At 33.7% G+C, this 21,690-nt stretch overlaps 1 protein-coding gene and 1 long non-coding RNA gene across 5 annotated transcripts in view; one reads left to right on the top strand and one right to left on the bottom strand.

Moving 5' to 3' along the window:
- The window catches only part of kay (transcription factor kayak), a 32,136-nt gene extending 12,044 nt beyond the window's left edge, over positions 1–20,092 (bottom strand). For 2 of the 4 annotated variants that reach the window (XM_088189191.1, XM_088189190.1), the window contains exon 1: positions 19,832–20,092. In XM_088189191.1, coding sequence (XP_088045317.1) covers positions 19,832–20,077 — 246 coding nt within the window. In that variant the 5' untranslated portion in view covers positions 20,078–20,092. Of the gene's footprint in view, positions 1–11,354; positions 11,574–19,831 lie in introns of those variants that run through there. The other 2 variants (XM_088189194.1, XM_088189192.1) reach the window with 1 other exon arrangement.
- Positions 2,917–11,573, top strand: LOC148232671 (uncharacterized). The gene is made up of 2 exons (XR_015810323.1): positions 2,917–6,910; positions 7,319–11,573. It is a non-coding gene; the product is annotated as an uncharacterized LOC148232671 (long non-coding RNA).
- Positions 20,093–21,690: the final 1,598 nt, after the last annotated feature.

Genomic DNA, 21,690 nt, shown 5'->3' with positions numbered 1-21,690 from the left:
TATATTTTATAAAAATATATGTATCATCGTAATCAAAGGACAAGCGTTTGAACTTCGATCTCAAACATACTTTATATTATGATCGTGACGAATAAGCAGTAACGATAAAGAATACCGTTATTATGTGTTTGTTTTATAGTGATGCTCAAATTACAAATTGCTTGTGATTTAATCATAGCAACAAAAAACAGACACATGTGTGGCATCCCTGGAGTCATATGTCATGGTACAATTGAGTTTTTTATAGCTACACGGCTTGCCTGCGTTCTGCAAAGCGTCTCGTGTTTTTTTTTCTCACAATACTTTTAAAACATTGCACTTTTGCCGTCAGCCCAATTGACACTGCAAACACGACAATCGGTATTTGAGGATAAATACGCATTAACGCTTTACGGTCCGAGGTCGAGGTGGTACGATTCCCGATACGATCGAAGATAACGGCACAACGCAAATAAGCCAGACAATAAATATTACAATATCGAAAATGCTTACGCAAGAGTCCGAGAAAGAGTTTCGTAAGATTCCGAAAAACTTGGGCGTTTCGCAAGTGCGCCCCATTATCCATTATCTACCCGAGTGCATGCAAACGTCCACGTCATCGAAGAAATCTGACCGAAGTGCAAGATGTGCCAATTTGCACATAAATCGCAATCGCACAATGCAGCGCCGAAATTCTTATGCAAATTGGAAGTGACCCAGAATATCTGAGATTTATCGAGACACTCAATATAAGACAGAAGAAAGAGATTCACTCTTTGATATTGTTCTGACATTCGACAGTGGACAATATTTATCTTATAGATGTAGACAAAGACATTATATTACTGACTTCACTGCTATGGGTTGTGTGGCACGTATGCATTTAAGTACATAAATAATTTATAAATAATTATTTAACAAATATTTATCATCTTATCATATATGTATATGTTATGATATATCTAATTTAAAAAAGCTGCATCAACATCAACTGCCGCAAAAGCATGCATGTTCTCAGGTTCATTTATTATACATATACAAATATTTTTATATTTTCAACGTTCAAAAGCGTCTATTAATGACCCTAAACCCTAATGCTTACAATGAACGCCCCTATGGGTTTCACAATACATTTAATTGATACTCACGACCATGATGATGGTGGTAATATTAATTTATTTATTCAGAAATTACACTAGACGACCCTCAAAATACTAGATGTTGTGCATTAATAACTTGAATCAGAGCGGTAGAATATCCGCGGAGTTCCCCGCGTATTACGCACATATTGGCAACCGCTAGAAGTGAGATATACCGTCTGTGGATTTATTTCTGGCAAACGGGGAAAAACCGATTTGGACATAATAAATCTCCAGGATGCTGCACAGATTAAAACCCTTTCGGTGCGTGACTCGATAGCTTAATTTAGCATCAAAGATGGTGCTGAAATGTGATTCTGATTATGAACAAGACTGTTGACCTCAAACAGCCCGATACATGTTGCTATGTGTGCAACTGAAAGTATGACGTCCTACGGAATCTTGATCTGGAAAATTGTTGACCCTGATATTGAATTGTGTGTGAGATGTGTAAATACGAATCGAAATGTTTTTAGAAGATTGATGACAATTGAATAGCTCCGCCTGCGTAAGACGACAAAACTATTTTGTATTAATGTTTGTTCAACAATATCTCAAAAACAAAATTCAGTTTTTTTTATTAGAATTAAAGAAATTCATGTATAACCACGTACGGCATACAGTGCCATATATGGCCTCACTTATTTTGTTCAGATTACATTTTGTTTTGCTGCATACGGATACTCTTCAGTAACACAATTGCTACAGATATCGAAATTATAAACTGCATTAAGCCAGAGACTTTATTTAGAAAGAATTTTGGCAAAAAATGCATTATATTAAAAAATCAACCATGGACAACCAGATAATTTTCATTAATTTATTTTATATAATTCGGCTCCTGTGATTTTTTTATAACAATACAGAGGCTTTCAATATTGTTTATAAAATATTTTTGTTATGTTAATTTATTAGTATTATTTAAATAATTAAAATTAAAAAAAATATATAATTATAATGTTTTTTTATTTATTATTTATTAAGTTATATATGTAAATATAACTATCTCGGGTACCTCAAAACAGTGAAAAATTAACCACCGTACATGTACGGCGATACTCCTCTTAAAGGATTAATGAAATCGAAACATTAAAAAAACGACTACTGACTAGCCAATTTTTTCTCCCCCCCCCCCCCCTCTGAAAAAAGCTGAAATGACGTCCCTGCATTAACCGTTAGTAATTATTTGAAGTGCGTCAGTTGGCAATATTACATTGCTACGTGTTTCAACATATTTTTTTCGTTGATTGTGTACAACACACGTTTTAAAAAATATAATCGTAAGTTAATTTGAGAATATACTAATAAATTTTACAATCATTATCATATCATAAATGAGGTTTATTTATAAAGCTATATCCAACAACTATGTATGGCCATATATGGTACGATATGCAGTATTTTTTTTTATTTTAAGGTAAAATGGATCCAACAATTTTTTATTGACGCAAATATTTTTTACTGTACCTTGATTCATAATAAATAAAACATCCGAAGGATAATTTAAATAAGCAATATATAAAATCATTGTTCCATAAAATTAATTGTTTGTGCATTACTGTTGGACAGATTAGATGTGAGCGAGCATTGATTAGAACAGTGAACACCCTATGAATAACTCTCTGCAACAAATCATTTTCAGAGAATTCAAATAAAGAAGAACACTGCCAACAAAAATAACAAGTCTTGAAAATTCATCTATATTTTCAAAATATTTATTTGCTAATTACTGACGACCATTCAATACGTGTAAAAAAAGATCCAATGGGTATTGCACAGATTTATTATATAGAATGTTCTTGTTTTTATATTTTCTTTTTTAATTCATTTTATTTAATTTGCATTTTTTTGTTCTTAATGCATATAGTGCCACATATGGCTCGATTTACTAATCAAATTTTAAATAATAAACAAATACTTTTTATTTTTTATTGCAGCGAAAAAAAATCCATCCGGTAAGGGGGCAATATTGCTATTAGTATAACCTATGTAGATCCTTCTGACGCAGTTCCGCGAATAAAACAATCACAGAACTTTCCTCCGTCACAGAAATGAGAAACCGCTTGCATCCGCAAATAGAATTTTCCGCGACACCACAACAGCGAGGACAAAGGGAAAGAGCGGACCTTATTAATCGACAAAGAAAACTCAAGCAAAGGTGCGCTCGACCTCGAGATTAATTGCGAATTATGCAGCTAAGCGTGCTCAAAGTGGCAACAGCGCTCGAACAATAAATCCTTTTACGTTTCGGCCATATTTGGATAACGGTCGCCGAGTTTTTCCAAACAATTAGTTGAACGCTCCAAAGCACATAATGGACTAAGTTCGACGAACATTTATCTAAAAAGAACAATAACCAAATCTGAGGAATTCGTCTCTAAAACGTGACAGATAAGAACCGAAGACTAAACCTAGTCAGTAAAACATTCCTTTGAAATCCATGGATGGATTCGTATTATTCCACTGCGCAAATGTGTTTAGCAAACCTGTTTCCGAATACCTTATCCTTATCTGTTGGCTAGCTACATGCTGACGGATAAGCACATAACGCGGAAACTATGCTATTTTTCATTCGTAGTACATGCGTTCGATTATAAAAAAGGTCATTGTATATGTATGTAGGCAACGCAATCAGAAATGTCGCCACTGGGTCGTGATCGTGACTCATGGGGGTATCCCTCCAATCTAAACGCTATAAATATACGCACCGACGCAACAGATCTACGACATTCCAAACGTAAAGAGGTAGGTTAAGGTCCCTTTTTATTTAATCACAAAAATACCTGTTTATCCAAAACCCCTCAATACAATTAAAACAATTTAACTAGTATATCTATTTTAGTCAAAATATTTTGATTCATAGCTTCGCCAAATCTAATCTTATCTTAAATCATCTAACTAAACTATATATTTCACATCCAATATAGATGGCGCAATTTTTGCCACATTTATTTTAAATAAGTTTCAATTAACCCTGAACTGTTTGGCACGGGCGATTACTGATTTATCACGTTATCAAAATTTAACATTCATTCATTACAAAATTACGCATGAAGTTAGCTGTGCAAATAAAGCAGGCGCCTGTAGTGGTGACGTTTTTATATAAAAAAACGAAAACAAATTCACACATGTTTTCAGTAAATATTTAAAGAAAATGCTAGACTGATTTCCGGGAAATCAACGGTGCGAGTAATCAGATTAATCGAATAGCACGAATCGCTTTATCTATGGCACGATCAGTAAAATTTCGGAAAATACTTTTAACGATTTGTCGGTTGTTACTTAAAACCATGTTTTGATTAACTCATTTCTCTGAAATATACAATGCCTTTTATCTAATATTTTGGAATCGATTATTTCATAATAACACTCGTGAAAACTTGAAGAGTAGCATAGTAAACAATCATACATTATGGTTACACAATGACAGACTAGAAAATTATACGAATATAAAATACACGCAAAATGTGATATCCCATACTCCCACCACTTAATAACCCGACGTGACTAGTTGACTGACAAACTTTAATTATTTTTTGAAAAAACTTTTAATTACTATTTCTTTTCTCGTTTGATTTTATTTTTGAAGTAAGCCGAAACTGGAGAAAAAAATTCGTTATATTGAATGTAAAGACGATACTATATTTTTATTTTATTTTTAATTACCATATTACTACAGCAGCAAAATAAACAAAATATAAATGAATGGAAATATTGAATAATTTTTGCACTGCATTATATTTCCTGAATATTTTTTTAAATATCTAAAAATTCATGTATGGCCCACGAAACCATAAATGTCGCCTCTGATTTTTATTCAAACCGAATTACATATTTAAAGCCCTCAAAAAAACAAATCATTTCGATGCTCATATTTGGTTCGTCCGTCTCAAAATTTTGTCGACACCTGAACCGGTTTTTTATTTTAAAATTGATATTTTTAACATATTCAAATATGCCACTACGCATTTGTTAGATTTTTATTAGATTTTTTACAAATATTAGAATGTATCGACAATTCACTACGATCGAGTTTATGATAATAAAATTCAATAAATACTAATTATATTACATAATAAATATTAAGCACCCCTGGCAAACATTTCCGCCGAATCATTTGCCCGATACCGCGAATAACCGCTCTATTAAACTCTGGCGCCACTTAATCATACATCCGGCGCTAACGTCGATTCAAATCGCAAGGAGAGAATCGCTAAAAAAATAAGAAAAAGAAGAAGAAAGCGACCCAGAGATTTCGAAATCCGGCCATAGGTGAACGATAACGGCGCGGCGCGCAGGTGCGTGCCGAGAATGACGTCACCACCGCGGTGACGTCACCGCCGGCCGTTCTCGGAAGCGGCCGCGAAGGCAGCGCCGGCTGGCGGCGGAGCGCTTTTCCGCGAATTGTGCGTCATCGTCAGCGACGGGGACCGGCGTGAATCACACGCCCATCTCCCTCTTGCCGAGGGTATCCCGCGAGACGACGAACAAAACTTTCGGAAGTCAATATGGACGCCGTCGAAGGAAAATGGGATGTCATTTTTAATCGCGAATTGGTCCAAGCGGAAAATTTAACGGCCATGTACATAAAAACAACACACTATTCCGGCATTTTAGGTGATATCTATAAATAATATATAAGTATCTTTAGTGTTATATATAAGGAGGTAGACACAAAATGTAAAGCTGAACACTGATGTAATTGCTACAAATCTAAGAAAGATTCTTATGAAAGTACTCCCCATGACTAGACTAGAATAAATGAAAAATATGTTTTCACGAGATAAAACTCAATATAGGCGGTGCTGTAATCGTGCTATTATGTAATCTAAATTCATAAAGTTAATAACTAGCATTTGAGCTAAATATATAATTTACGACAAAAATGTGTTAACTACATATATTAAAATTTACCATGTTATTTTCATAAACTTGAGAAGAACATGGTAAAGTAAGAACTTTCATTACATCGAGTTGTTTAAAACATCAAATGGTTGTTTGGCAACTTTGAGGTTTAACGACAGTTAAATTACATAGGTTACATGTTTTTTTATTATTATAGATAATTACTTCAGGAAGAGAAAAAAGCGTTTTTTTTTACGAATCGGTGAAAAAAATTGGAAATATATGGATTTACTCTCGTGGCCATTATAATGGGAACGTGTTCCTACTGCAACGGCTCCAACACAAAAAAAACAATGACAATAATATTTTAGGTTATGTTAAGTACGATCTTTATAAAAATATCGCTTGCTATATTTCTAATGAAATATTTTATTTTCCATTCCAGAAATTGTCAAAATGCCTTTACCTATCTTAAAAGAATAGAATCTACGTCAAAAGCAATAAAATCGTGCCGTTGCCGTTCATATTAAAACTTTCTGTAACAATATTACGACTTAGAATATGTGAGAATTGTATGAAGCATATATAAACCGAATTTTGATCAATATGAGGGCCCAAAAATCAATTATCACTTCTCAAAAGTCAAAATCAATAAAATCGCGTATTTTTAAAGCATAGTGTAATATCGAAGTGCAGACAAACTATGGAACAATATGCAAGACGTCACGCCACGTCAGTCTGTACTTCTTCTTCCGCTTATTTTGAGTTTGTATTTAGACTTGACCTAATGAAAGTTCTAAAAATATAATTAGTTTTATAACTTTCATTAGGTTAGATTTAGGTTGGAGCAGCAAATGGATGTTTCGCAACTGTTATTGATTTTCATACACTTAAGAGAAGCATATAATTACACTAGCTCGCATATCAGCTAAATTATATTTTCACTAGTAGCAGGGCCGGCCCTAAGTTATTTGGCGCCCCAGGCAAAAACTAAATTTGCGCATTCCCCCCCCCCTTCTCTATTAATACTTCAATAACTCATTACATGATCGCAAAAATATATTTCAAATTAAAGTAATTTAATATTATATTTGACACCATACTCTTTTTTGCGATTGTGGGTATTTAAGAATTTGTAGTTTATTTTTCGTCGCGATTTTTTACGCGTGAAATAATCTAAAGAGTACACAGTAGTATATACAAAAAAAAAATAATATCGGATTATATTCTTTAACAATATTGTTTGATAATTTTAAGTGAATATTGCGCCTTTTATTGGTATCACGGCGCCCCACAAGATCTAGCGCCCCAGGCGACCGCCTGTACTGCCTGCCCCTCGGGCCGGCCCTGACTAGTAGTAATATATTTCTACAGATCCAAACTTCACTAGTGAAAATATTACTTCACTGAAAAATATACATTCACTGTAACGTTTATACATCGCATGCAAATAAATAATGATAAATATGTAAATGTATATATTAGGCACTACATATGGAAAAATTGAAATCACATAATTTTACTAGCATCTATCAGATAAATATATTTTCACTGGTAAAAATCTACCGGTGAAAATGTATTCTGATAAGATTTCACTGAAATGACATATTAAAAAATATTTTCTGAATAGATTCGAGCATGTTTTTCTTTTCTAATTCTCTCTGAAGTATAACCCGAGAATTTCTGGCTTAGAATCAAAAACGTCATTTCAGCTTTTTTCAGGGGGGGGGGGGCAAGAGTTCGCCAGTAAGTGTTTTTTTTAAAGATTAATACTATTTCATTAAATGACATGTATTTTTCTGCTCAAATTCAATGAGGGGGGGGGGGGACAAATGGAGTCTTCAAATATAAAAATATAAAACTCTCGTTTCCATCAAATTTACACAATAAAAAATACACAGAATAACTATATTTTGATGCTTTACCAAGAACAGTTTCGAAACTACTAAGTTGCAATAAAAAAAATAACCTACTAATCATTTTAAATAGTAATGCATTGGCTCTATTTTATGCATCAATCAATGTATCGTTATAATAAATAAAATTAAAACAATATTGTCTTAACGATTAGTAATTTAACTTATGTAACACAAGTGACTATGACTATATTTTATCTATAAAAAATAACCACAACGAGTCATTGTCACATGGTGAAAATTGTTTTTACAGTACATATGCCAAAGTCAAGAAATTACCAAATAAATCTTGCAAAAAAGTAATTTTAAGACAAAAAAAAATAATAAAGTAAAATCACATTTAACTCATATTACACGCATCTTTCACAGGTGAAATCATAGTCAAGTTTGAAACTAAACAACTCATCGAGTGAATCATACAGTCATCAAGGACGTCTTATCGCAAAATATAACATTTGCGGCTTATGTTTACGTTACATATTTATTGTATATAAAAAAACTAGATCAATACACACATTCATTCTTGATTACGCAATACCACCCCTCAGGTTAGAGGTCAAGCGAGTAGCGAAAAGCGTGGGTTCCTTGGCCCTCGCGCAATTAGCTTGAAGTTATAAAAACTTTATAATAGGGGGAACTCTAGACACACACATCACGCAAAGCGTAATCAAAAACAGGAGTATGGGACAGACAATTTTTAGGTGATTTTTAGATGCGATATAGTGCGAAATCACGCAGTCGCTGATGATTGAAGATGAGATAAATGCCCTCCTACTGGAAAGTTTAAGTGGTGCATCCGGCTAATTGACCCCTAGCTCGAGGGGCAATTAATAGTGGTCACTTGACTTCAATTACGGCGCCCGCCAGAGGTCCCCGGCGCGAGGATGCCAAGATAGACTGGAAGATCATCTCTACTGCACCCGCGTGGGATGACAGAATAGTATTTCAAGTATCGGGAACTCGAATGAGGCCGCAAGAAGAAGCTGAAAACGCAGATAAAACGAGGAAAACGTCGCAGTTTCCTCTTCTTGCGGGTCGACGACTTGACTCGAGCGATCCTGTTATGTCAGCCTTTTAATGGATTACGTGTTTTTTTATATCGTTTATTGGAAAACGTGACATGTGCGAAGATGCAAGTCTTAATTGAATTACCTTTAAGTCTCGTAAGCATCGTTTGTGTAAAACGACACGCAGTATCTCTATAATCTAATTAGCGATATTGTTGCAATATGTGTGTTATGAAAGTATTTATACTAATACTATGGATGATAGTATTAAGAATAACTTTACATTTGCACAGATGTGGATTGTTTCGCAGTAATAGTATGCTTAAATTTAAGTGGGAAAACATTTCAAGATATACGAGTGTATGTGAGTATTATGAAATATCTCAATTATTTTTGTTGAAACTGAGTTATAATAATCTAACTAATTTATTTAGATCAAACCAAAAAAACTACACTTAGTTGTATATATAATACATATGCTAGCTATATCTAAAAATTAAATCATTTTCAAATTTTACAAACTTCTTTTATAATAATTAATTATTTTTTTACAGTAGCATTTTCTTGAAAATATTAATCTTTTTATAGTAAAGTTTTTTCCAATAAATAAAAAAAACCCAATCAATCAGTTTTATCAAATTTCCAAGAATAAAAGATTATGTGCAAATGCATGTTTAAAACAATACAGCTTCTGCTTGGATTATAACAAAAAATACATTATCTTATGCTAAAATCCATTGGAAAGACCAATATATTGGCCTTTCTTTAAATTTTAGAATAGTGCAAACGTATGCAATGATGAAATGCTATTAAGATGTATAAATAACAAGGAAAATTTATTAATGACAAAAAAAATGTGATTTACTATTCATTAAAAATATGTTATAGTAAATTTTTTTAGATGAATCTGAATATGACACATGATTTTTTTATCAACGTACACAGAGCCGAAACGATATCGACACATATTGACCGAAATTCGGTTTGAATATATTTTGACCAATGCTCTCATATCTGTAAGGATAGCTATCATATTTTTAAAACATAGTGTAATATCCAAGTGCAGACAAACTATAGAGCAATATGTGAGATGTCTGTCTGTACTTCTTCCGTTTATTTTTCTACAGAGAAATATTTTAAGCTTGACTTAATAAAAGTTCCAAAACCATAATTAGTTATAAAACTTTCAATATGTTAGGTTTAGGTTTGAACAGAGACTGACGTATCGCAACTAGAGATGAGTTAGCTTAGTTTGTACTTAAATAAGTTCTAACATTAAATTACATATATACCAATTAAAATGTATTCCAACATGATTTCACTGAAACGACATTTAAAAAATATTTTTATGATAAATTCGAGACTGTAATTTTAATTTTCTTTGTGGATAACTCAATAATTTCTGGTTTAGAATCAAGGACGTCGTTTCAGATTTTTTTAGGGAGAGAGTGAGAGCAAAATTTCGCCAGTCAGTATTTTTTTTAATATTTTAATTTCAATTCATTAAATGCCATGCATTTTTCTGACCAAATTCAAGGTGGGAATACCTCCCAAAGGACGTCCGTGTTGTCTTGAGATGCTTTATTATGATTTATCTACTAGTTCGAATATCTGATAATTTCATAAGATCCTTATCTATCGCCTTATAGTATATTTAGTTAAAAGAAAAGGCAATAATATATTTCTTACATACATACTTCTTTTACAGTCGTTGTTTACGTAATATGGTTTAGCCATATTGCATTGAATGCTATAAATATGACACTGATACGTGATATTTCATTTTTTTTAAAGGCAATTTACAAATATATTTTATGGATATGGAACATTTTGAGAAGTATTATGTTTTCAGACATTAAATACCGTGTGCATAAATTATTGCGTTTCGACATTTAAACTTCATACAAAAAAATGCACTTAAAACTGTTTCTCTAGTATGTCTTTTTTATTATCTACATACCATCACCATATGTCGGCCTTCCTACGCGCATTCAGCAATCCCTAACATATCTTAAAAGTCTAATATTTGGCCCTGAAATGTTCCTGACCTGTTTAAAGTAGGTCAGTATTTTAATTCGTTCATTTAATTTGATATTCATAGCAATAAAAAGTACCTAATATAAACACTATTAAAATTACAAAATGGCGGCTCTTTAAAAAATACATTTTTATAACATACAGAAATTGCGACATTTGAGGGAACAGTTTTCATATAAGAGAGGTTTGCAAATCCAATCGAAAACAATGACGCACAAAACGAGTCGAACGGAAACTATTAATACGTAGTATCATCTGTCAGATCGCGTAGTAAAAGCCCGCGCGCATGCGCGACGGCTACGTTTTGAAAAGCGTCTGTGGCTGCGTCTGCGCACGCGCGCTAATTTTTCACTTTCAAATATTCACGTAATACGTTCGCGCTCGACTTTGATCCGGCGGCGGTCAAGGCCGCGTTTCTAGCATAAACTCACGATTTTCTTGTCGTCGTTCTTCCAGTCGAACATGGTGGCGAACATGTAGTCGTAGGGCTCGGCGGCGAACGACAGTTCCGGCACTAGGCGGGCCGAAGCGGAGGGCGCCGAAAAAAGCGACATGGGCGCGCGATGAGTCACTCGAACCTACGACACTTTGCGAGTAGCGAGTAGCGAGACGGTGCGAGACGGTGCACGACGCGCATACGCTTATCAACTGGCCGAGGAGAGCCGCGTCCGACGCTTTTACGCGGCGCCGTGAAAACTTTTTTACGCGGCGGGAGGGGGGAGAGGTGGGTCTCTCGCTTCTGCGAATTGGCCCGCCGACCCCCACTACCGATCCCGCTTTTCCTAGAACGGCTGGTTAATGGACGAAATTATTGCGACCATACCCCCGAAAATTTGTTTTTTCCGAATTACATAAAGCGAAAAGCGCTGAGTCATCCGCCGAACCGACGAGCATTTTTTTATAATTTCATTTGCCGTTTTACCACAACATTCGAAAACAAAAACTGCACATTTGATATAAAAATAACGAAACGTCATTTCAAAGGATTTAAAATCATATTGACGTCTGTGATATAAGCACATTATTTTTTATATATATTCACGTATTATTAATTATACAATACATATATTTGTATTTTGATCATATTTAGCTGTTTAAAATTTTCGTCGTGCGCTATTTTCGTTTGATTATGATATAGAAGGGACGTAAGGCTCCTCCTATTTCCCGATTTTATATAACAAAAAAACGCTGAAGTTCTACTTGGAATACACGAGAACTAAAAACAGCGGATGCGCGCCGAATCGACCGCAACGACCCTCAGAAGCTTATTTTACTTTGATTACGCCAAAATAGTTAAAATCGAATTATATACATTATTTTATATAAATTGAGATACATTATTTTGCCGGAATGGCTTTTGGTTTTCCGAAGTTAATGTGCCAGAGGAGCCTGAAATATAAGCAGGCACTCAAACTACACTTCAACAATGAAGCACGAATTGAATTTGTAAACAAAGCAGATCTGTCATCTTTTCGATGGCAAGAGCTGCAAATGCTTTAAAATCTGTGCATGAACAACTTGTCTATGCGAAAATTATTGATCGATTGGAATGGTTGGATGTTCAAGATCTAAAGAAACACCTCCGTGCATTAAGAAATAAATTATATTATTAAATATTTTTTTATATTATGTTTAATGTACAAACAATCAGCTATATAAGCTAAATGAATTAATAAAATAAATAAACAAATCTCTACTCTGATGAACATAAAGACAAAAAGCACAGGAATTTTTTTGACATGATATAGTTCAAATTCTGACGTCTTTGTAGTAAAAAATGAAATAATATCATTTTTAAAAGTTTAAAGAGAAAGTTATTACTACAGTAAAACATATTATTAATATAAATTAATTTAATATTAGCAATAAAAAAAACAATAATTAATATATAAGAAAGAAAAAATATTAAAATTAAACGATACGAACAGGACCAGCTCCTCGTAGCTGACATTAATCAAAGTGCAATGACAAATCGACTGCATATAAGCCAACTTTAAATGTCCTTAGATGTTTATTCTTCTACTTGTTAATTATAAACAGTGTTTTTTTTTAATATTTCCATTTCATTAAATGACATGGAATACACACACCTCCCCCCCTCCCAAATGACGTCCTTGGACACAGACGGTCTAGTTCTAGGTAGTACGAGCCCAGATTAAGGATTACAACTACTACTATTCGAATAATCAAATACCTTCTGAAGTAATAAAATAATATTTAAAATTCGAATCTGTCATATAACAGCGCCTTTCAACTATCGGTTCGCGGACCAATTTGTTTTTAAAATATTTAAAAAAATATTTTGGTAATTAATCTTCAGAAGCCTGATTTATGTAGCCTGTGGGAGTAAGACTTGAATTAGTATTTTGAAAATACTGAAATTATACTGAAAAGATAAATAAAAAAACTGTTTTATAAACAGGTTTTGCTTAACTGTTACACAGGAAATTAATATTAAAAACGTATCTTGCTGCCCACATATTCGAAGAAAAATGAGAAAAAATAAGTTCTATATTTTTGCTCAGCTTCGCACATTTTTAGTAAAAAAGACAATAAATCATTCGCTCTAAAAGTCTAGATGGCACTATAAATATGTCCCATTTTAAGAAAAAAAAACGATAAAATCGAATCCTTAGTATTATCGCTCGAGATAAAAGTAACTTTCATAATAACAAGATTCTTGGAATTAATTTGGCGTGTACTCTCTGGACAAGAGCGGGCAGAGTAAATTTCGTGGAACGGATCGATGCCAATAAACGATTACATACATAGTTCATAAACAGAGTTTGGACAATTGGACTCGTCTGCTCGTTGCGATTAAAAAGGGATAAGATAAATTTACTACACCTGTCAGACATGACTATTTCATTCATTAAAAATATAGCAATTTAAAAAATCTTAGCTCAAATAAGTCAACGCCAATTTCAATTAGAAACAAATGTTTCAATCACCTTTCTTATATAGAACGTGCGTTTAGTAGATTGCGCAATGGTGACGCCCGTGACTCATGAGCAGTTTAAAATTTCTACTTTGCATATTTACACGTTTAAGCCTGGGAACAACATAGTCAAGCTTATTTATAACACAAAAACAAATGCAACAAATGCAGATAAACTTTTTTAAATCAACTTTTAAAAATAATAAATAATGCGCGGCCAACGGGATCTGGCGTCGATTTCAGATATCTTTTCGCGGAAGACAGGAAATCCGAGAAGAGAAGAGATGATGAGCTTGTGCGAGAACTCGGAAGAAGTGCAAAAACAAGATCTAGATTGGCGGTGAGTCACGGCCGCAACAGCTCGCGCGCGCGCGCGGAATGTTTGCCATCGGAAACGATAAAAAAAAAGAGACGACGCCAGAGCGGTGGCCAAATCGTGTCACATTTTGGCCTTCGACTTCCATTTCGCGAGAAAAACAATTTTTTAATAATCTAGTTACAAAAAAAATATTATGGACAGGTTTTTGCAGTTAAAAATAATTTGCAGATAAATGATTTTAGTATTTATTTATTTATCCGAAATATAAAGACAAGGTTTATTAGCACTGACAAAGGCATTTCCTTGTTAAACTTGTATTTATGGCACAACCAAATATTTCATTGCTTTACTGATACATGTATATATAGTGAAGTGCTCCGTAACCTTTTCTCACACGTACAAAAATATTTTTTTTTATTTCGGCATGATATAAATGCGCGTGATAGCACTTATGCCTGAACTACACTCTCTGAAAGTTGTCCGAACCGAAGTTACAACTGAAGTCAGCCGAGACCTACGACTTCGAGTAAGCGACCACACTGTCGCAAATTTTATATGCAGTCCGTACGGCGGCTTCTGTCACGTACATCCGACATATTTGCGCGCGATCAAAAAATGTGCCAAATAATCGCAATTTTTAAACACTCACCAATACAATATCAGTGAAAACTTTTCGGTCGTAAATATTCAATTTACGCAAAATCTTTGTCAGCATTTGCAAAATGCCATAAAGCATAAAAATGATACTTCAGAATACGAACACCACATCTGTGACTATCCTGGAATTTGTCGCGATCGATTCTAAATACGAATTCGTTATGGTGTGACATTTATGTAAACAGTTCTAGGAAAATACATTTTTGTTACCAAAATCAAGTACCACTAATTATTTTTTAATTATTTAATTTTATATGAAAAAAAATATAATAACGATATCTGTTAGAAGAATATACTATCAAAAATATAATTAATCCCTTTTGATGCCCTAAAATATACAAAGATGTCAGTAAGATTCTGTTGAAGTCATGCGTGTTGACCATAGGATACCTACGCGCATACTGAAATTGAACCGAGTTACTCGTTCAATCTCAGTTTGAAAAAAACCATAACATTATCTCTCTCACTCTCATCACTTAACACGCGTGAGAGCGAAAGGGGAAGTATCTCACCGCTCGCGCTCGAAAGAGCAGCTCCGACTTCGGTCCGTTTGCCGACAATATTCGGAAGCGCTCGAAGCTGGTCAAGTCGACTGAATTACTCCCACTTTATCTCCCGTGCTCGGTAACCTCGGGCAACTTCCGAGAGATTTTAGAGCGAGCAGAACCGAACTCCACCGAAGTAACCCACTATATTTTCCGTCCTTGACCAACCTTGGCCAACTTCCAGAGAGTGTAGTGCAGGTATTAAATAAATCAGAAAACACTGCAAAAGGACTTGAACAAAGGATACAGACGGTGCGGATACAAAATAGAATAGTCTACACTCATCCCTCGATTTAGGCGTTAGATATCGTTATAAATTCGCGTCCACTTGATGAAAATCGATATGTATCGATCAGATGACTGAGCGTATGGTTTGAAGTTATTTGACGGAATGTTCACGAATAAAGGAGATTCCTCTATTTATATAATTATGATAATTAGTAGTTACAGCATCACGAAAAGGGGTAATCGCGTCGTCTTAGTCTAAAAATAAGTATGCTGGATCAAAACTCGTACGAAGGGCGATGATCTCACAAACAAATAAACTACTCAATATCAATGAAACTGTATTTATTCAATGCGCTGAATGATCCGGTGTATGAAAGTTCGTTACTTTTATATTTCACTAGCACCTGTCAGTTACATTATTACTGGAATCTATAACGATTCGCCTTTCAAGTATATAAGGTGTGAATGTTTTTTCTGCGTTTCTTAATATTCTTATAAAATAATAAAAATAGGTTACTCAAAAATATATTTTATGTTAAAATCAATAACATATTATATGGTATTAAGAATTATAATATATGTTACCAAGGATCATAGGTACAGTACAGCGTGCAAAAGAAGAGCACCACTTCTTGAAATATATCTGTAATCCTTAGTTGCACTTTATATCACTCATTTATGGGTATGTCTATACAGTGTTTACCTAATCAGTTGACCATTGTGCATGGAGATACATGGCAAAAATGTTATTGAGAAAGCAAATGCGTTTAACATGCATGAAATAAACTAATCGACAAAAATACTGGATTAAAGAAGAGCCAAATAATCTGGGGGTGATCTAATTCATACATTTCATCGACGGAACTGTGAAAGCGGTGGACTATAAAACTGTCTCTTCGATGGAAAAGCACGTGGGTCCAAATTTTAGTATCTGCACCCTGCCATCGGATGAAAATAGTAAAGTGATCAATGCAGTGGATATGAGATTTAATAAAATTAATACTGATGCCTCTGTTTGGACGAGCGCTGGGGGTTGAGGGAAAAGAGATGCAATATGACTTTCGGATTAACGGTATCCCCGACCTACGCATGGGAGCTTTATTAACGCAAACGGTGCGTTAAGCGGATTCTTTCGCACAGGGGGACATCCGTGTCTTTGGCCTTAGAACTTTCTCCCGTTCGGTCATTGCACAATCGAACGACACTCGAACGAGCGGCTTCGACAAAACCGGAAAAACCCGGAGCGGGGACGGCGGTTCAGCTCCATTATTTTTTTCTGTCCGTTTCTTATGCAAACTCGAGAAAAGTGTGCCACACGGACCTGAGCGTTAATTAACTGTTTAGACGTTTTGCTTTATAACAAAAAGTTCGTTGAGAAAGTTCCAGATATAATTTTTGCTTCGTAAACAAATGCGTTAAGGGTTGGTTGACCCATTCGTTACCGCTGCGTTAGTATAACATTTATTTCCCATTAAAGATGTTGAAAAATGGAAGGTGACTTATGATTGCAGGTAAAGTGGCATAAAAATATTTTTAATTTCTGGTAAGAGAGAAAATTATCGTGGGTTTATCAAATTATATTGTATATTTTTGAGGAGTTTACTACTTTATCTGGTTTTGTATCATAAGGTAACTTCCTTGATTTTAAATTAGGTGCCAATTTACAAAAATTGTATGTGCAAATGTGTATCAAATCAAGGGCTTCATTGACACAACTAGCACCACTGTTGATAGGCACCATTTGCCATTTATATCTTTCAAGCTTATTAAATTTGCAAATAAAAATCCATAATAACGCAATTGATGGAAAAATTATATAAAAAGTTATTTTATTTTTTTGTCGCTAAAATACGCGTGATTGGTTGATTAGCAACACTGATTGTTATCTTAAATACTAATCAGTGTATCCAACCAATTATCGACATTGGGATAATCAACTTATACATAAAATGCACTTTTCCCTACTTCAGATAAATGTAATCTCTGATTTATAAACAAAATATACTATGAGCCTAAAATAATGATTATATTTTTTATCAACAGACAAAATAAAGATACTCTAAGATTGTAGAACAGCTATAAAGATATTTTATATCTTAAAGTTGCGTGTTAACCCTTTATGTTCCACAAGTGCTATGGACGTCTACTAACGTCAACCGTCTTATGAGCTTTTTATGATATTTAGGGAAATCATATTGAAAAATAATTGAAGGAAATATAGTGCCATCTCTGGAGTAATGCTAAAAAAAATTAAATAAAAAATTTGGTTTTTATTTTTGCTATGACGCTCCTCAAAACAAAATTCGCGGATCAGTGTTGCCAATTGAGAAAAAAACTCTGAATTGCAGATTTTTAAAATCATTTTATCTCATTCAATAAGTTTAGTTTTAATCACACGTGTTTGCAACAAACTTTAAGGAATTCAATGAAAAAATGAACATGCGTTTTTCCTCTTTCGTGACCGTTGCATATGTTTTTTTTTATAGTTTTCGATTGTTATTTTGTGTGCAGTGTTTTGTAACAAAGTGCTAGTGTTTTTTTTTAAATTGTTTCGACTTACAATTATATACATTTTTATTAGTATTTTTTTTTTGCTAAAAATTGAAAGTAAAGTTTGAAAAGTACACAGATTGATATGTGTTTTAAAGAAATAATTTTTTCTAAGAAAGCACACTACACCATTACTTATTTTTTAATTTAGAGCCCCAAATATAGTGATATGTTTATTTTAAAAACAAGTAAGATTACTCGAAGTGACAGCAGTTTCAGATGAAATTGGAGATAAAGAAACATAAACAATCAAAAAACTATATAATAAAAAAAAACGTGCAAAAAATCAGTTCACTATATGGCAACACTGAGCATCAAACAAAACACGCATAATTATCAGTTAAATATTACGAGTACATATTTTTAAATTAATTTTTATTGCTTAATTGTAATATTTCACTTAAAATATAATTTCAGATATATCGCAACGGTGGCTCATTATTATAATAATTTGTAGCACAGAAAGGGTTGAGATCTCGATTATAATTATACTAATGACTTATAAAGCGTCGGAAAATTAAAATAAAGTATGTATTACATTAAAAAACTTGATCTTAAAAATGCAATATTTTTAATTTTATCTAGGGTTGTGTAGTTCTTAACATTAATTTATTTTTGTTAGTAATTAATACAATTTTGGAAAAAAATTAAAATATATTTAAAGGCATATACAAAACCTTTTTTATTCTATACAATTTTTTTTAAAGATTTTTGTAATTTGGTAGATACGGATAATATATTATTTATATTTTTGTTAAAATGAAAACGACTGAATTATGATATTTATTGGGTTAGAAATTTTGTTTGTAATTATATTAAACAGTAAGTAATTATGAAAGGGTCTGTTTTTAAGCACGATTGGTCATATATTTTTCGAACATTGGTAGTTTAACCCTTTCAGTGGTAGAGCACCGATTTTATCGGCCCACATAATTAATTTGATCCTACTGATAAAATACACGAACTATACCCTCGCCTAAACAATTCCGTCATCAATCCATGGTAGTTAACATTAAAATATATTGAAATCTTTTAAAAATCTACAAAATATTTTTTTCAAATCATATATATTTGGAAAAAAGCACTTAACATTCATATTTATTGAAATGAACCATACAAATATACCAGGGGCGGGCGGTGAAATCGAGAGGGAAAGTATTTCACTATAATTATATAATAATCAATAATTCCGATCTCTCAGACATGATATAAATTTAAAAAAATATGAGATTCATAGAATTTAGTACTTATATGATTCTTACTAGTATGAAGTGTACTGTTTTTGTAATTAACTTAATGTTTTTTCAAATATTTCAAGATACCTCTGATATCAGATTTAAATGTGTGTTAGAGCAAATGTAAACGCAGAATAAAAATGTATTATTAATTGGATAAAATGAGTTTTTCGTTTTTGATTCTAGTGGTGATTATTATAAAATATGTAATAAAAATTGATAATTAAACAATTGCACAAAAATGCAAATCAATTACACTAAATGTAAATGCGAGCAAACACAAATAGAGATTAACGAGAGGATGTGGTAGTTTCGATACGAATAAAGGCTGTTCTTGTGCAGATATTGCGTAATATTTGTGGCCTTTGAGGTTATGTTAACAGAATGCGCAGTTACGATTTAGCATTTAGGATAATCAGTAATAATAATTACTCACCATTCTAGAGTTGTTGGATACGGAGCCGAGGAAATCGGAGCTGGTGGCGGAGCCCCTCGAATAATTGCTGTCCGACGACGAGCACGAGTCATTTGAGTGCGTGTCGTTCACCTCGAATTTCATGGTCGTCTCCGGTGGACGGGATTCGTCCGAATGAGGATCAAACCCGAAAAAAGGTAAACAAATGTCAGGCGGTGGCGCTGACGTAAGCGATGACTCATCGGAGTTCCCGGGACCGATACACATTCCGCATTTTACGTTTTCGCCAGTGCGCGTTTGCGAACGTGTATGCCTTCTAGAAACTTCTTAATTACTTTTTACATTAAATGTAAAAACTTTAATCGCATTCAACTGTTTGCATTTAATGATCTAAAAATATTTATTTAAATAAAATAATATTACTTAACAATATTTTTGCTAATTATTAAAATATATTACAATATTTTACAAATTTGTACTATCACATTTACAAATTTAAAATTAATTATTTTCGTTATGAAAAAAATATATGCCATGAATCATTGTAAGAAATTTCGGCCAAAAATAATATTTAAGCATTTAAAGGCAAAATTTATTGCAATGCATAGGTGACCATATTTTTAAAATATCACTGGAGGACACTAAAAATATAAAGGCCATCTTGGATGTTTTTGTCTGAGGATGACATTTCAAAAAATTTGTTCAAAAGCCATCTCTAAAAATATTTTGTGTAGGAGAAATTACTAAGGGAGTTGCAAAAAAAAATAGTTTTGGAAAAGTTTGTCCAAGGAGTACAAAATGAAGACAAATGAGAACGCCATTTTTGAGGTCAATCCTCATCAAAGTAGCACGCCGTTTCTTTTAACAGAGTCACTTTGAGGTCTATCCATTTTGTCGCTACTCATAAGTGAAAAAGAGATGACAACTTTGGGTGTACACTACCAATTTGCTCAAAGTACAAGATGCGGATATACATTCGATATACTTACCATTACTCCTTTCTATATTTTAAGCAAATTCAGAGAAATTAGAATTGTTACTATTTTTGCGACAGGATTGTGACGGGTGGCAATTAGACACAGATTGAGCCGCTACAGTAATATTTTATTGAATTATCTGTAGTTGTTTACATGATTATTTACAAAGTACCAGGCGGACGCGTGATGCGCGTACGAACCGCCTGAAGATTACCAGTCGAGAGAATAACCGTCACGCCAGTGTTACCCAAGTGCCGCAAAAAGTAAAAATTAAAATGATTAAATATTTACCATTTATATATGTTTGATTCTGTATTTTATGCATCCGAGGCAATTTGTAATCTGCAGTCATCAGGGTCTTCGCGTGAGGGCTTTCAGCTCGCAATTTTGATATTTTGAATATATTTATGTGAGTCCATTCTTACACCAATGCGAGGCTCCAAATTTTATTTGTTTTAGTCAATTATCATTACTAGGTAGTCATTTCGATACATTCCACCCACCGTTAGCGTTTGTATGGACAGATAAAGTTACTACGTGTTATCCTTTTCATCACTCCTTCCCTGAGTTCATGCAAGCACAGATACAAGACTCAACTAATGCAATCACATGCAAGACTACTGCAGGGTGTCAGCTTAGGTTCCAGCACTATGCGATAGCTGGGGAAAGCACCTTCACTCGCACAAGCACATTTGTATTGGAGCCCTACGAGTCCATCCCTTCGGGTGGGCTACCGGATTTTTACATCCAGAAGTGCGGTCCGCACCCCTCGTAGTACTATTTATTTATAAGAGTTTACTTAGTATATTCTCCAAGTATCAATGATCGGGCTCTCGTTAGCTTGCATTATCGGGATAGTTATAGCTCCATCCCCCAGGAACGCCCGGGCGTCTTAGGACTTAG

Source organism: Plectrocnemia conspersa, unplaced genomic scaffold, assembly GCF_051122295.1.
Source record: "Plectrocnemia conspersa isolate PC_06_02 unplaced genomic scaffold, ASM5112229v1 ptg000008l, whole genome shotgun sequence".
In the NCBI taxonomy this organism is placed as follows: domain Eukaryota; kingdom Metazoa; phylum Arthropoda; class Insecta; order Trichoptera; family Polycentropodidae; genus Plectrocnemia; species Plectrocnemia conspersa.
The sequence above is the reverse complement of the archived record's forward strand: the minus strand, read 5'-3'. Positions and strand labels throughout refer to the sequence as shown.